The sequence below is a fragment of the Gossypium raimondii genome, chromosome 6 (assembly GCF_025698545.1).
Source record: "Gossypium raimondii isolate GPD5lz chromosome 6, ASM2569854v1, whole genome shotgun sequence".
In the NCBI taxonomy this organism is placed as follows: domain Eukaryota; kingdom Viridiplantae; phylum Streptophyta; class Magnoliopsida; order Malvales; family Malvaceae; genus Gossypium; species Gossypium raimondii.
Window position 1 is genome coordinate 55,131,237 of NC_068570.1, and position 16,928 is coordinate 55,148,164.

A 16,928-nucleotide genomic window follows, 5' to 3' on the forward strand; every position below is an offset into this window, starting at 1 on the left:
ACTTTATTTTTTATTTTTATTTTCTCGGTTCTTCTTCAAAAAACAATTCGGGTTGGCTTCCAGAAAAAATTTCTTCCAAGGCCTCATACACACCTCCCTTCCCTTCCTCTCTTTTTTTCTTTACTTTTATCATTCTTAGCTTCTTCCCCGAATTTTCAGGTCAAACCCTAACTCTCCCTCTTTCCATCTCTCTAAGATCCACGGAAATTTTAACCTTCTTTTTTTTTTAAAAAAAAAAATCAGATTGAATTTTTGCATATGTCTATGATTTGAGTGAACTACGAGCCTATGATTTGAATTTTTTTAACGATTTAGTATTATCATCATTACTATGAAATGCTTTTAATTGGTCCACTGAAGTTGTAAGTGAGAAGATTTGGAACTTTTAAGATAGGTTATAGGAGTAATTATGTGAATTTTCTTTTCTTCTCTTTGTTTTTAGTTATCAGTTGACAATTTATTTATCTTTCTTGTTTGGAAAGAAGTTATAAGGAAAGGAAGGATAAGAATTTTGATTTCATTTTTAGTTGTCCGAGATTAGGAAAGTGGTAAAAAGGGGGAACTGTGGTTTTAGAAATCTGATTATAAAGCATTTGTTCTGTATTCTTTCTATGATTTAGCGCATGTATTTTGAATGGTTAGGAATTGGTTTTCTTCGTGTTTACATGCTGTTAATTGTTGGTGAAGGAGGACTAGTGCTTCAGTATCTTGGGTCCTTTTTAGAGGATTTCTGGTTCTTTTAGTTTTCCCTAAGGTTTTTCTGTATTTGAATGCCTTTGGAGGATCATATCTGCATGCCAACGTCTGGATATGATTTGGACACGGGTGTTGGACATAGATATTTCAAGTAAAATGAGGAGTCAGAGCAACACAGATTTACCAAGTAGTAATTGAAACTAAATTGTGTTATGGGGTTGAATACCTTGTTTGTGCAACATAGCTAGGGGGTACTAATGCTAGCTGAGGTTGTGATATTTAACATGGAGGAGAGTTATTTATATCGGTACTACCTCAAAATGCATTACTCTGGAAAACTTAGAAGAAGATCTTGTTAGTTGGTATTTTTGTTTTTTTTTTCCATGCTATGTTCGAGTATTGCTTCTTTAACTATTGTTATAACACTTTTTGAAGGTTCTGTTTAGCTCCTTATTATTCATAATTTTAGTGTGTGTTTCTTGATTATTGATAAATCAGTTTATTTTTACAGGGATTATTGTGGCTATAAGTATATGAGATGGATAACCAAGAGGATGAATCTCGGGCTGGAGGTGAACACCATGGAAAACAAGATGATGAGGTAAGATTGATGGCCTGGTTAATTTCATGTGAATGGATGAAAAAGGTTTACTGTCTGGTCATTTGTCCTTTTCCTTGGAGTGGTTTTTCTTCATAAGAAGTTACTTTGATATGAAACACATATATGTTTTGTTCCAATTGCAGGAAGCCGTTGCACGTCTTGAGGAAATTAAGAAATCTATTGAGGGAAAAGTGGCTCTTCGTCAAACCAATTTGAATCCTGAAAGGCCTGGTTAGTAAATTTTACCACATTTTGGGGGTTTTGTATGGTTATTGCTGGTTATGGAAATGGTTAAATTTTTTAACTTGATTTGTTTATTTTATAGTGATTTTAGCCAGTGCTGGAAATATTTTTGAGGAGATGTAAATGCTTATAGTTGGCCTATAATGACTATAGCTTATAGTATGTTTAGTAACAAATAGATCAGTCCTGAGGTAAGCTTTAAGTGGCTTGTGAACTTATCATATCAGATTCTGTTGAAGGATTGAGGTTTGCATGTTAGAAACTCAGATATTGAAGCTTGTAGAGAAATTGTGTCTTAGGATTTAGAGCATTCAAATATCAAATTATTGTTATCATCATTGTTTAGAATTTTATTTCTTTTGACCTTTTCATCCATTTCATCCATGAGATTTTTGGTTTTTTCCTGTTCTATTCTTCTTTCAACTTGAATCAACTCAGACTTTCTATTCGGTGCCATGGGCCTATTATTGCAAATAACCAAACCATCTAAAACAATGTTCCTTTATGTTTCCTACTATGGTGCTAACTCAAGTGGACCTGATAGCTCTTTAAAGTGCTGGACAGCTGGCCCTTCTTAAGTTTTGTCCATATCCAATTCATCTGAATTGGTTGTTGTTATATATTTTATACTGGTTATCTATGGAGTCCCTTCTTATTATATAGCCACGGAAGCATTTAATATCTATCTTTTTAACATGAAATCAATTTCTATGAATATTGGTACTTAAATAACTGTCACATAAATGTTAATATTTTTTTTTCTCTTGGTTCTAGACTCTGGCTTCCTCAGGACTTTGGATTCTAGTATTAAGCGCAATACAGCTGTTATTAAAAAATTAAAGCAGATAAATGAAGAGCTGAAGGAAGGATTGATGGAGGAGCTACGTAGTGTCAATTTAAGTAAATTTGTTAGTGAAGCTGTGTCTGCTATTTGTGATGCCAAACTTAAGAGTTCGGATATACAAGCTGCAGTGCAGGTAGCTTTCATGAATGAGTTTGGTCTACAAATTGTATGATTATATTTTTCAATACATGTTTATTTAGATTGTATGGTTATACATATTGTTTTCTCAGTTAATTTGCTATGAGGACATTGTCTTAAAAAGATCTATGTTATTTCCTATCCAGACATGCAAAGTTAATAGTAGCATTTTTTGTTTAGATTTGAAATGTGAAGTTTCTTATGTTCTCTTCAGCTGAAAATGATACGTGGTTTCACGAGCCAAACCCAAAGACTTGAATTAATCATAGCTGTGTAAGCAAGGTGATTAAGCAGAATTTTAAATAAGAAAGAAAAAGAACCTATTCTCTTTTTGTCCAAATGGGTTGTAGTAGCTTCTTGAATCATTATTTAGCTCCTCCAATGCCCTCGTGGGTAATTGTTGAGCTTTTGCTGGCAGACCCAAGTTTTAATGAGGATTCAATAATATAACTATTAAAATTGTTTATTCCATACGAATCAAAGATCTATAGAGTATCCTAGTCTGGTTCCTCTTACTATTTTAATTATACATATACATATACATATACATATACATATACATATACATATACATATACATATACATATACACATACACATACACATTTATAATAAGCTGCCCTAGTTTATGTTAAGTATAACAGAATTTCTAGTTTGAAATTATCCATGACCTTCCCAGTTTCTTCTTATATATATTCTTATCATTTTTGGTAAGGTTGCTTGCTCAATATTTGTAAATGTGATTATGGATGTAGGCATGCATTCCTTAGTATCATTAATGATGCACATATCTATGACATCTGTATCTGCATGTGTATTAAGTTTGCTGGTTTTTTAATATTGAGTTCTCTTTCATTGCTATGATTGATGAAGTCACCTGCTTGAAATTTTTAAATGCGTTAATGGATTATTCAGATTTGTTCTCTGCACTGATGAGAATATACTTATTAGCAACATTGTGCGTCTGTATGTTTGTTAGCTTTTTATTATACACTGAATCTTTTAGTCGTTTTAAGTTTGTTGGTATCTTACTATTGTCTATCTGTCAAAGATCTGCTCTCTGCTTCATCAAAGGTACAAAGATTTCTCACCAAGTCTAATACAAGGGCTCCTGAAAGTCTTCTTTCCTGGAAAATCTGGGGATGATTTAGATGCAGACAGGAACTTGAAGGCAATGAAGAAGCGTAGCACTTTGAAACTTCTTCTGGAACTTTACTTTGTTGGAGTTATAGAGGACAATGGAATCTTTATCAATATCATTAAGGATCTTACTAGCACAGAGCACTTAAAGGACCGAGATGCTACTCAGACAAATTTGACTCTTCTTGCTAGTTTTGCTCGACAAGGGCGAGTGTTTCTAGGACTTCCAGTGTCTGGTCAAGAAATTCAAGAAGAGGTATGTTGATTTTTGTTCTTTAGATGGCCTGATATTTTCATCTCATTTTATTATATGTAAAGCTATTATGACTGTATTTCTTATTTTAGATTATTTGTAGCATTAATTTTGATAATGACAATTGATGGTTTGACATAGCTTCTGTTGGCAATTTGCTACAGTTCTTCAAGGGCCTTGGTATCACAGCGGATCAAAAGAAAACTTTTAGGAAGGCATTTAATCTATATTATGATGCTGTAACTGAACTTCTTCAGTCTGAGCATGCGGTAAGCTTTTGCAATTGAAAATATTATCTTTTAGGGGCGATAAGTCATGAGATTCTTATTTGGACTTATCTTTAGCCATATCTTGTGTCGTGTAATAAGTTTGAATGCTTGATTCTTTCATTATCCTTTGCTTTGTTTCCCACTTCCCCTAATTGATGGGGTTTTTCTTTTATAGTCGCTTCGCCAAATGGAGCATGAGAATGCCAAGATTCTAAATGCTAAAGGAGAGCTCAGTGAAGAAAATGCATCTTCATATGAAAAGCTACGCAAATCTTATGATCATTTGTACCGCAATGTCTCATCGTAAGTTGCTTTATGATGTCATTTTCATGGACTTTTTATTTAGTGGCAACTAGATTAATGGTCAATTAATTGATATCAACATTTCTGTAGTGAATATGGTATCATTTAATTTATTCTATATATAATCATAGATGTTTATGTATAATGCCTGAACCATGATTGATGATGTTATGATTGACAATTTTATGCCTTTATTAGCATTGAGTAATGATGGAGTTGCATTTTGATATCTTTGCTCTCTGCGGATGAATGGATGTGTGCTAAGGACCAAACATCTGTTACATAACTACCGATCAGCATAAATATAACAGTATAATTGTGGAATTGCCACATTCATACCATAAGCATTTAGTTTTTCCATTTTCTATGTTAACAGAAAATTTTTGAAGACTGAGCCTCTTCTAATACTACCAATTGGCTTGAGTGGAACCAGTTGTACTTCTTCGCATTTCAAAACCGAAATTTTTTAACTGCTACTAGCTGTTATGTGCACTACATATGTACTAAGATTTGTCTTTTAAAGTGTTTGTTGGGAAAGTTGCACATTTAATTTGGTAGAAACTTAGTCTTTGGATGCTCAGTGGAGAGTTTGAGATCACTTATTCTAAGGATAATATGTTTGGGATTTCTATTGTTTCTGAAGTGCAAAAGCTGGTATCTGTGATGACAACCTAAAAGAATAGATATACTGGTATGGTTAGCTTCAAGTTCAGTTCTTGAGTTTAGTGCCCCATGTGGTAAACAAAGATGATTTCTGGTAATTTCAAAGTAAGACTGTTGCTCCTGAGGTTGGAGTGATTGCTCTCATTCCTGAATTTGGAGATCTGTATCAGATTAATGGTTATCAAGAGTGTGATTGTTGGCAAAGCATAAACTGTAATTGACTTTTCTATGATTTCTTTGGATATTAAATGCTACTCAGATAATTGTAATTGCATGTATCCTGATACGGCTCTTGCATCACTGAGTTTAGGAACTAGATCCCTTATGAAATTGAGATCCGCCTAGTACTACTCTCTCTTCCTTCTGATGGATGAGCAGTTCTATCAAGAATTGTGACATGTGCTGTTTTTGGGTTCAATTCAATGGTCTCTTCTGTGAAATTTTGTATTTACTGATATAGTTGTACAAAGTTTGAAGTGAAATAGAATTGTGATGAAGTGTTGTCCTATTTGTTTAGATCAGTGAAGAATCAGTTGAGTTATTTGTTACTTTTTTGATAAAACGTTAATTCTTTAATACTTAACGGCAACTTTATTATGTTGGAACTCTGTACCCCGGTTTTATTCGGGTCTCTTTGGTCTTGCCAAAGTCAGTGACTAACTTGTCCCCGAAAAAAAAAAAAAAGAAAGAAGAAAACAGAAGTTGGTGTTACTAAATTTGCTTGTCTAGCATGCCTCTTGCATCAGGAGTAACTTTCATATGAGGTTTTATTACTTACAAAAGAAAATCATACTTAACTGATTTTGCCTCTCTCTCTCTCTCTCTCTCTCATATTGATCGTTCAATTATTTTAAATTATTGTATTGCAGTTTAGCTGAAGCACTTGATATGCAGCCTCCAGTCATGCCAGAGGACAGTCACACAACTAGGGTTACTACTGGGGATGATGCTTCATCAACATCCGGAAAAGAGTCTTCAAACCTTGAAGCTATATGGGATGATGACGACACTAGAGCTTTCTATGAATGCTTACCTGATCTTAGGTATGTTGTGGCCATTATTCAATTAGTTAAAAAGAGACTTCATTAATAGGGCCCTTCATTGATGGTGTTTTTGGAAATCAAAGATGTATTTGCTTGCTGTTAAGAGCATTGTGTACATGTTCTTCACAGAGCATTTGTCCCAGCAGTATTATTGGGAGAGTCTGAGTCCAAAGCAAGCGAGCAAACGTCAAAGGCACAAGAGCAACCAACTGTAAGTAGATCAAAATTTTGGACATTATTGTTAGCTCAATTAGGGTCAATTCAAAGCCAACAATTCCTTCGTGCTTTCATCTGTGGTTTTGCACTGCCAATGATACATTATCCTTTTCTGTTTTACATATTAAGTTTTTGGTTGAGTTCAAGCATCGGATACTGCTGCTTTGCTCTGACATGGAATTGCTAAAAAAGCTAAATTACAGAAATAAAAATAAGAAAAGTGAAGCATTTTGATCTGGCAAACCACAAAGGCTGAATGAATCATTTCTTAAATCCTTAGCATCCGATCTTATGCCAGAAACCTATTACTTATTTTCTTTTTTGGTGGCATGGTAGGGCAGAGAGAGTAATTTTCTGGACTTATTGATTGTTTGATTTGGTGTTTGTGTTCTGACAGAGCTGGTTTAAGACCCCTAAATAGTCCTCTCTATTTAATGTTTATCTAAATTGTTTTTTGGTTTACCTTTTAGGAATCCTCTTCTGAAGCTGATCAAAGTACACCAGTTGCACAAGATGCCGTGGACATTTCTGCAGACTCTGGCACTCTGCAAGAAGGGAAGAGTGTAGAGAAAGGGAAGGATAAAGAAGAAAAGGATAAGGAAAAAACCAAAGATCCTGACAAGGAGAAAGGGAAAGAGAAAGAGAAAGAGAAAGAGAAAGAGAAAGAAAAGGATACAGATAAAAAAGGAGAAAATGAAAAGGAGAAGCTCAAAGGTAGTGAAGGGACAAATTTGGATGCTCTACTGCAAAGACTCCCAGGTTGTGTGAGTCGTGACCTTATTGATCAACTGACGGTAATTAAACCTCTGTTTTCAGTCCTACTGTTGAATGCCACTTTTCGATGGGGTTTTATGCAAGTCTAGAAGATTATTGAATTGTATTTAAAATTTCAGGTGGAGTTCTGTTATTTGAATTCAAAATCAAATCGGAAAAGACTTGTGAGAGCTTTGTTTAATGTACCAAGGACTTCTTTGGAGTTGCTTCCATACTACTCACGCATGGTTGCAACATTGTCAACTTGTATGAAGGATGTTCCCTCTATGCTCTTGCAGATGTTGGAGGAAGAGTTCAACTTTCTAATCAATAAAAAGGTTTGCTTCCTTACAAGTCCCCTCGTTCTCTTTGTAACTGTCTTCCATCTCTACATTCATTTCCTTTTTGCTGGTAACTGATTTCTTAAAATTGAAATTAACTGCAGGATCAGATGAACATTGAAACAAAGATCAGGAATATTAGGTTTATTGGAGAACTTTGTAAGTTCAAAATTTCATCACCTGGCCTTGTCTTCAGTTGTCTGAAGGTATGTGCAAAGCAGCTAACTGATAAATGTTGAATTCTATCCAGTTTTTGTTCCTGTGATGATACTTCCATCTCATGGGAGTTTATGAGCTTTTTGAAACAAATAGAATATAGAAATGAGGAGCAGTCAGTTTGTTGCTCTCATTTTCATTGTCTTATAATTTGTATGCCATAGATGCAAACCTGTTTCATATGCTTTCTTATTCTAATATTCTTTTTGTAACAGACTTGTTTAGATGATTTCACTCATCATAACATTGATGTCGCTTGCAATCTTCTTGAGACGTGCGGTCGTTTTCTGTATCGTTCTCCTGAAACTACCATAAGAATGGCTAACATGTTGGAGATCTTGATGCGCTTGAAAAATGTAAAAAATTTGGATCCTCGGCACAGCACACTTGTGGAAAATGCTTACTACCTATGCAAACCACCTGAAAGATCTGCACGGGTCTCCAAAGTCCGTCCTCCATTGCACCAGGTATTATTTGCTTTTTCTGTCAAATATTCTACTTGTTTTGGTGTTAAACCATTTTACTCAGTTATTTCAAACTTTTTTGCAGTACATTAGGAAATTGCTATTTACAGATCTTGATAAGTCTTCCATTGAGCATGTGCTGAGGCAACTTCGTAAATTACCATGGATTGAATGTGAATCATATCTCTTAAAGTGCTTCATGAAGGTTCACAAGGGGAAATATGGCCAAATTCACTTGATTGCTTCTCTCACTGCTGGTTTGAGTCGCTATCATGATGAATTTGCTGTTGCTGTTGTTGATGAGGTTTGCTTCTTGAATTTAGAACTAGTTCTTCTTGAGTTGATTTTTATTTTTCCTATATCTATGTTATCTGGGTTTTTAAAGGAATCACTACTGTATATCATTGTGTTCTTATTTGTATGGTCAACTTTGTATTCCCTTAGCATTCACAATTTGTTTTGATTCTGTGTTGATATGGTGAGAAATGCTGGTGTGTAACTTATGATTCTGTGAAATACATTCTTCATAACATATTAAAATTCTTTTTGGTGTATACCTTTTGTGAACAGTTAACACTATGGCAGTGATTTGAACAAAAAAAAATCTGCCAATTAGGTTCTATTTTTCAAGTTCAATGTATTTTTTAAACTGTAGAAAACCTTTACTTTTTATTTTTCCATAATATATCGGCCTCGGATTTCATCTAAGGAGAAATTCTCCTCAACATGATATGATGGTCTTCAGGAGGTTTCCCTGCATTATGCTTGAAAGACTATTGTTTTTTTTTTTTTCCTTAGGATGGCAGGATGCAAAAAAAATAGATTTCTCATGGCCTGGACTGTTATTTTGTTTTCCTCCCCATGATTCTATTTAGGTATTGCTCTGTGAGATCCTTTACTCGTTTGGTAAATATGCTTGGAGAATGCTGCCTTTTGAGATGGTTTTGATATTTTAGGATTTGACTAGCCCTTCATGAAATTAAATTTTTTTTCCTGACAAAGTGTAAATGACTTCAACCTGAGATTCTTATTAACCAAGATGGAAATATATTGGGATGCTATAAAAAGTTAGCTTCTAACATCAGAACTTACTATTTCTATTAGGTGTTCCCTTTTGTTTTCTGAGATATTTGTGCGCATTTTGTTCTGGTATCATCTTTCCCCTTGATGATTATGGCAAAGTCTTTCAAGCATAATCTTCCTTACAGATAAGACTGGAAGCATACATACCTATAATTCCCCTCCCCGGGTTTATGTTCAGTTGTTATATTCTGTACTTTCAGGTTTTGGAGGAGATTAGACTTGGCCTGGAGTTAAATGATTATGGGATGCAGCAGAGGCGCATTGCTCATATGCGCTTTCTTGGGGAGCTATACAACTATGAGCATGTTGATTCTTCCGTCATCTTTGAAACACTCTATTTGATTCTTGTTTTTGGCCATGATACAGCAGAGGTATCTACATATCTAATTTATTGATGTTATATGGCATACTTGCTAGGTTCAGCAATGTGCTTTCTAGGTGCTTAAGCTCCTCCACCCCCTTCTCTCTCTCTCTCTCTCTGATAGATTCTTAGGATTTTGTTCCTTGAACTTCTTTACAAATGCATTCAGAGAGAGGAGTTAGTGTTATAGAACATATCTACTGATGCTGCCTATATGGGGACTTATGGTGGGTTAGGATTTAGGAATTTTAGGGTCAAAGGCTATGAGGGTTAAGGTTTCGGAATTGTTCAGGTTTGAGATATGATCTCTTAAACGAGGGCTGGATTTCAAGAAAATTTTCAATTAGATTTCTTGTTAACTGAAAATCTAAGGTATATTGTTAGATAACTGGCGGAAATTATTTTATTACCTTTGAAGAGTAAAATACAGAACATTCTTATTTTGTGGTTATTAAGTGTTTGCATTAGATGTCGTTTAATTCATATTTTTTAGTAACCTGATTTGATTGTCTCTGTTGTTAGCAAGATATCCTCGATCCACCTGAGGATTGTTTTCGAATCAGGATGGTTATTACTCTTCTTCAGACATGTGGGCACTACTTTGACCGAGGTTCTTCTAAGAGAAAACTTGATCGGTTCTTGGTACATTTCCAGAGGTACATTCTTAGCAAGGGTGCCTTACCACTGGACATTGAATTTGATTTGCAGGTAAGCAAGGTTGAATTATTGATTTTATGTTTTAGAATTTGTAATTTGGAGCTACATAAATGTGATAAGCTGACAAACTGACAAATATGTAGGACTTATTTGCCGAATTACGTCCCAACATGACCCGGTATTCGTCTATGGAAGAAGTTAATGCAGCTTTAGTAGAACTTGAGGAACATGAACATAGTGCTTCAACTGACAAGACAGTTAATGAGAAGCACTCTGATACCGAAAAGCCTTCTAGCAGGACGACTTCCCATTCAATCTCAACTGACCAACCTAGCATTTTGAATGGTTCCGAGGAAAATGGTGGGGTTCACGAGGAAATTGGTGACAGTTACAGTGAATCAGGGAGTGAAACCATTGAACCAGAGGGACATAATGAAGATGATTTGGATGAAGAGAATCATGACGATGGATGTGATACTGATGAGGAAGATGAAGATGATGGACCTGCTTCGGATGAGGATGATGAAGTTCATGTCAGGCAGAAGGTAGCTGAGCCTGATCCTCTAGAAGTAGCCAGTTTTGACCAGGAGCTCCGGGCTGTAGTGCAGGCAAGCTTTTGTTTTGTTTTTAATTATTGTTGTTGCATTTATAATTTCTTTTCTGGAAAAAGGGAAATTATCCGGTTTCTTACGGTTGATAATAAAATACAAAGGCAAGACTCGATGCGTTTCCAAGAAATCAGCTCTATTCCTACATTCTCCTCTATCAAAATCCAGTTCAGTTTTAATATCGATGTACTTGAAATATACTTGTTGAAATATATGCTATGCTAAGGTTTTGAAATTTCTGTCTAATGTGATTGGTCAGTTCAAATTGAGGTCGCAAGAAATAGTTGGCTTGCTATCCATTTTGATTCAATTTTTTAATTACAGGAGAGCATGGAGCAACGCAAGTTGGAGCTGCGGGGCCGACCTACATTAAACATGATGATACCAATGAATGTATTTGAGGGTTCTATCAAAGATCATCATGGAAGGGTAGTGGGAGGGGAAAGTGGTGATGAAGCATTGGATGAAGAGGCTGGAGGAAGCCGGGAAGTGCAGGTGAAAGTTCTCGTGAAGCGGGGGAACAAACAACAGACGAAACAAATGTATATTCCCCGTGATTGTACGCTAGTCCAAAGCACGAAACAGAAAGAAGCTGCGGAGTTTGAAGAGAAACAAGACATTAAGAGGCTGGTCTTGGAGTATAATGACAGGGTAGAGGAAGAGAATAATGGACTTGGGACACAGACATTGAATTGGCCAAGTGGAAATAGCAGAGCTTATGGCCGTGGAAACTCATGGGAAGGATCTAGCGGCAGGAGTGGAGGATCACGTCATCGCCATCATAGTCATTCAGGAAGTGGATCTTATTATGGCAGAAAAAAGTGAGATTCATGGTAGAATAATGGAAAATTCGGAAGACTGGGCATCATATTGAGCCTCCATTTCCACACATTAGACAAAGATTGAGAAAAACATTGGCTTGGGCTCTCAGAGCACCGCCAGATGATTGAATGATCTCTTTCTGGTCTGATTTGAAACGGAAATTTGATGTTACATTGCCCTGTAACTGCAAATCCGCAATCACGCCTTCCTGCAGTATGGCTACTGTTGCATCGATTTTCTCATATAGGCAAGGTACGTAATACATCTAACCTGCTGCTTTTACTAGATGTTAGTCTTTAATTAGGAGTACGTACAATGGATTCCGATGTGTGACGATGAACTGAAAATAAGCTTTACAGAGTCCGGAAATGATTGGCATTCCCATCTTTACTGTTGTATTATCTGGTAAAAGGGAAGAAGTGGATTTGATTAAAACATGGTTCTGTTACCCTAAGTGAAGGTTTCTAAGTAATTCTGTTTGATATAGAAAAGCATGAATGCACTTATTTGATGTGTATATTTTATTTTATTTTATAATCTACATCCTACATTTTCTTCTTCCTAATTTAGCTTTTGAAATCTAAAATTTTATTTTATTTTTATGTAATATCTCTTACCCTACCAGTTATCGCTCTCTTCGGGCTTTGAAATATATCTTTCTTTGTCGAATAAGTATTTGAGTTTCTTTTCTGCAATTTGGAACTTTGATATTTGAGTTCTGACTTTAATGTTTTACTTCTGGTACAAAATTCGAGTGTTTAATTGGAAAAAAATATTAATTTGAAAATTTCAAATGCCAAAGATTGAGGTTAAATTTAGATATCAATTGAGAAAAAATAAGTAGGATATTTAATTATTTCATATTTTAAATATAAAATATTCGTTTTAAAATACTTTTAAAATATTTATGTTCTTAAAAAAATTTACCCTAGAATGCCAAGAAACCTTTTAAACAACTTTAACGTAGAGAAGCAGTCAACACCGCAATTTAATCGTTTTGAATCAATTAAGCAAAACTTAAATTTTGATATCTATTACGAATGGTCTATTTCAGGAATTTATTATTGTACCATGGGTTAACAATAAAGTTTGAATTTATCACATTAAAATGATTTTTTATTTCTTAAAATATATTTTAAGATAAATTACATTAGTAGCCATCTAATTATTACTAAATTTTTTGGTCATCCAACTATTACTAAATATCTCTTTTGGTAATTCCAACCATGAAAAATTATAAAATGATAACCTAATATTTAATTTTGTCTTTTTTGTCATCATTCAATATAGTTGAGTGACTAAAAAGACAATTGAATAGTTGGGTGACTATTTTGTAATTTTTCTTACTTGGATGACTGAAAAGAAATTAATTAATAGTTGAGTAACCATTTTGTAACTTTTAAAATAAAATTATAAAAAATTACTAATAACTGAATGATTACTGGTGTAATTTATTTTATATTTTAATAAATTGAATATTAGTGATAGATACAATAATTTCATTAGTTCAATAAATGTTTTTAAGTTTTGGATTTTTTATTTAAAAAGGGGTAATTTGTAAAATGATATTTTCACTTACATTCACTTTTATGATGGTCTCCCAATAGAAATGAAGGTGAATTATATAGCAAAAATTCTCAATTATTTTCTTCGAATCTAAACAAGGTAAAAGTTGTTGTGCTTACCTAATATGCTAGTACATTTATGGACAATACGAAAGCTAGAAAAAGTAAAATGTGGCCTCCCATTTTATTATTATTATTATTATTATTATTATTATTATTATTATCTACAATGTAAGTGAAAGAAAAGCAGAATATTTAAAAATATATTTATAAAAAATTTGTTCCACAATTAAATCATTGATAAAGTTGTAAAATGTTTTTGATTAAATCTTTGCCGGTTCAATCTCTAAACAAAATATCATTATATTTGTTGACAATAGGAATCAATAAGGAGGAGTAAATGGGGATAGTGGTGGCGGTTCACCCTGGAAGGGGGCAAAGATTTGTCTATATTTGTTGAGTACAAGTGGTGATAGGGGCAGCAGATCAAGACGTATTCAAGTTGTTCAACTCGAAAAAATATTCGGATTTGACCTGAAAGAAGAAACAAACAAATTTAGAAACAAATAAAATGAAAACAACTAAAAGAAGAAATTCAAGAATAAAAAAATAAAAAATCAAAACATAGATAAAAAAATGGAAATTAAAAGGTGGAAGATGAATCGAATAAGCCGATGGATATGGATAGAAATAGTTGTCTAACTAAATTCTTTGAGATATAAATCCCAACAAATTTAATTAATGATTCTAATCAATCCTCAAAGAAAAAATGCTTGGTAAATTGAATGATGAATAATGGATTTTCACGACTCATTGAAGAAAATTGACAAGAAAAACGCTTCTAAAATTACAAGAAAACAATCTTGCACGAAAGAAATTAACTCCAAGAGTTAAAATTTTATTAATAAATGAAATAATGCCTTTAATGAATAATGAAGAGGCTTTTATATAGGCTAGAATTACATCCAAATAAAACTCTCAAATATGATAAAACCCTAATTAATCCAAACAAGAAGTAGTTTTAGTAGAACTAAACTTTCTTGTTGACTAAATATAAAACTCTTAAACAACTTTAAATACTTAAAATATCCTAAAATTTGAAATAAATAGATAATAAACTAATAAAACCTAATAGATATAGTATTGGTCTCATATATAATCAAAATTAGGCTTTAAACTCGAACCTAATATGATTTAAACTTGAATTAAAGCCTGAAATTCGTAATTTCCCATAATAATTCCATCCAAAAATTCTGCTTGCCAAGTATTTAGTAAAATGTTCATAACTTGAGTTCCTAGATTCGAAATTGAGTGATTCAAAGTGCATTTCGAAGTTAAGAGATAACTCTTCAAACGCTATGCAGACATTTCAGTCCAAAAATGCCTGGATTCCATCCAAAAATTTGTCGCAATTCGACTGATCTTCCAAACTTGAAATTTGGCAGCTTGGTTGAATTGACTTTAACAAATTTCATCCCATTCGTGCATGTATCAAGTGGTGGAAGAAATGGTTGAGAGGAAGGGAGAAAGTACCTTAGGGGAGAGAATATGCTTCTGTAACATCCATAACCCGATTTCGTCACTGAACTAGGGTTACGGCATATTACTGTACAATTTAGAACAACCAATAATAGATAGCAACATGTTGCCAAATTAATGTAACAAAATTTCATAATTATTCAGATCAGAGTAATACATACATTTATGGGCCTTAACTCGAGCTTATGTGGCCTTAAAATTATTTTAGAAACAATCAAGGACCAATTTCAAACAAAATAGAAAGTTCAGGGAAAAATTGAAAAATTTCAAAATAGGGTTCACACAATGTGTAACTCATTTCGATCGATTAGTAGTGTGAGGGCACACCTGTGCTTAACTGCAGTGCAACACACACTGCAGTGTGACAGCCCGTGTCCTAGGCCGTGTGTGCCAAAAAATGTCCAAATTCATTCTTATATCTTACCCAAATGCAAAAGTACCTAAACCAATTTATGTTGCAAGTTCACAAGTCTATAAGTACACTTTAGGACAACTAAAATATGTCATTTTTATTCATCAAAACACACTAAAGTATCACATACCAATCACATTACAATGTACACACTTTTCATTATCAAGACAACCATTTATAAACCATACCAACTTAACATGTCACTTCTAATTCATGACCCCTTTACACAAACCTACTTAAAGTTTAACAAATATCCCATAAAGACTATTATTCAAACATCAAGTATACCAAATTTCCACTTATCTATGAAATATGGCATTATAACCTTTGCCCTATTACATCACACAACCATATCACTTGTACCTAAGTTAGTACCATACATTCATGCATCAAGTAGTTATAAATATATCAAGGATATAAGCATATCAAACTATACTCCATAAGTAATTATGCATCTTTACACACCCAAAATACTTTGTATTTGATTCCACCTACCATATCTAATTCATGCTAATTTACCATTTCATGTTCATCCATTTACTTTATCTTGAGACTAACATGCATACCACATTAGTTACTCATACCACAACATCAAAGCACATCGCATACTCATTACAAAGTATTTATGAACCATTACAATCATGACCAAATGTTCCTATTACATGCCATATAAGCCAAGGTGTATTCACGATCCCCGGATAGTGTGATTTCTTTGTGCTGATCCGATCTCCCGATTCACGAATGTATCTACAAGAAATAAGACAATTAATACGAGTAAGCTTTCGTAAAGCTTAGTAAGTTCATTGATTGAACGATAAATCTTATCAAATTACGCATAATAATTAAAATAATAAAATTTATAAATAGTGTTCCTGACAATAAGGTTCTTAATAGAGTTTCTATCAATAACAACTCACAACAGGTGAGTAATGCTCAAACAATAGTACAAATTAATTTCCACATTTCAATAGCATTCAGTGATCATTAAAACAATACCCGATGAATGATATACGGATACGAGTACACGGTTAACCATCCAACACACCAGATGCTCATAAGATCCAGTACCATCCAACACACTTGGTAACACTATAATATAACATGATAGTTCGCAACAAATGTATGACCTTATCATATCTAGTGAACAGAGAATAAACAGAAATCATCTTCACTACTCAGATCAATCCCGTACCGCACGCATCATAACCTCTTGGCATGCCGATTGTACTCTATCCTATGTTCATTGGTTCAGGGCATTCCATCACAAAACAATACGTAAATATCTCACTATCTCATATTCCTTATGCAACCATTAGTTCAACAACCAAACATTCATCGGCTCAGAATATCTCAATCAGTGTTCAATGTCATATCAATTCATTATTTCTATTTTTAATTACATGCATCGATATAATTCAAATTTATACAATTAAGTTCATATATTAAATTTAAAAATTTATTAAAATTAAACCGAATGAACTTACCTGGCTAATTTGCAACAATGATAAAAGTACAGGGACTATTCAGTAATTTTCTTTTTTCCTCGATTTTCTACTCGTTCTTGATTTAAAATAACAATTTAATTCAATTCATTAATTACAACAGTAAAAGTAAATAATTTTATGCAATTAAGTCCTTTTGACATTTTAAAAAAATTTCCCCCAACATTTTACTTTTATACAATTTAGTCTATAAGCC

At 33.6% G+C, this 16,928-nt stretch overlaps 1 protein-coding gene across 1 annotated transcript; it reads left to right on the forward strand.

Moving 5' to 3' along the window:
• On the forward strand, positions 1-12,279 carry LOC105772934 (regulator of nonsense transcripts UPF2). Its single transcript, XM_012594445.2, has 18 exons — positions 1-159; positions 1,208-1,297; positions 1,441-1,528; positions 2,315-2,517; positions 3,574-3,918; positions 4,080-4,184; positions 4,360-4,487; positions 6,020-6,193; positions 6,323-6,404; positions 6,880-7,203; positions 7,303-7,500; positions 7,608-7,709; positions 7,935-8,186; positions 8,269-8,487; positions 9,467-9,637; positions 10,150-10,335; positions 10,428-10,892; positions 11,217-12,279. The coding sequence occupies exons 2-18, from the start codon at positions 1,235-1,237 to the stop codon at positions 11,715-11,717; spliced, it is 3,606 nt and encodes a 1,201-aa protein (XP_012449899.1). The 5' UTR covers positions 1-159; positions 1,208-1,234; the 3' UTR covers positions 11,718-12,279.
• The last annotated feature ends 4,649 nt before the right edge of the window (positions 12,280-16,928 follow it).

Excerpts from the sequence above, each read along its gene's own strand:
- LOC105772934 (XM_012594445.2), top strand. The coding sequence starts at position 1,235 with ATGGATAACCAAGAGGATGAATCTCGGGCTGGAGGTGAACACCATGGA. Across the intron at positions 1,529-2,314 it reads TTTGAATCCTGAAAGGCCTG|ACTCTGGCTTCCTCAGGACT; the intron begins GTTAGTAAATTT and ends TCTTGGTTCTAG. Across the intron at positions 7,204-7,302 it reads ACCTTATTGATCAACTGACG|GTGGAGTTCTGTTATTTGAA; the intron begins GTAATTAAACCT and ends TTAAAATTTCAG.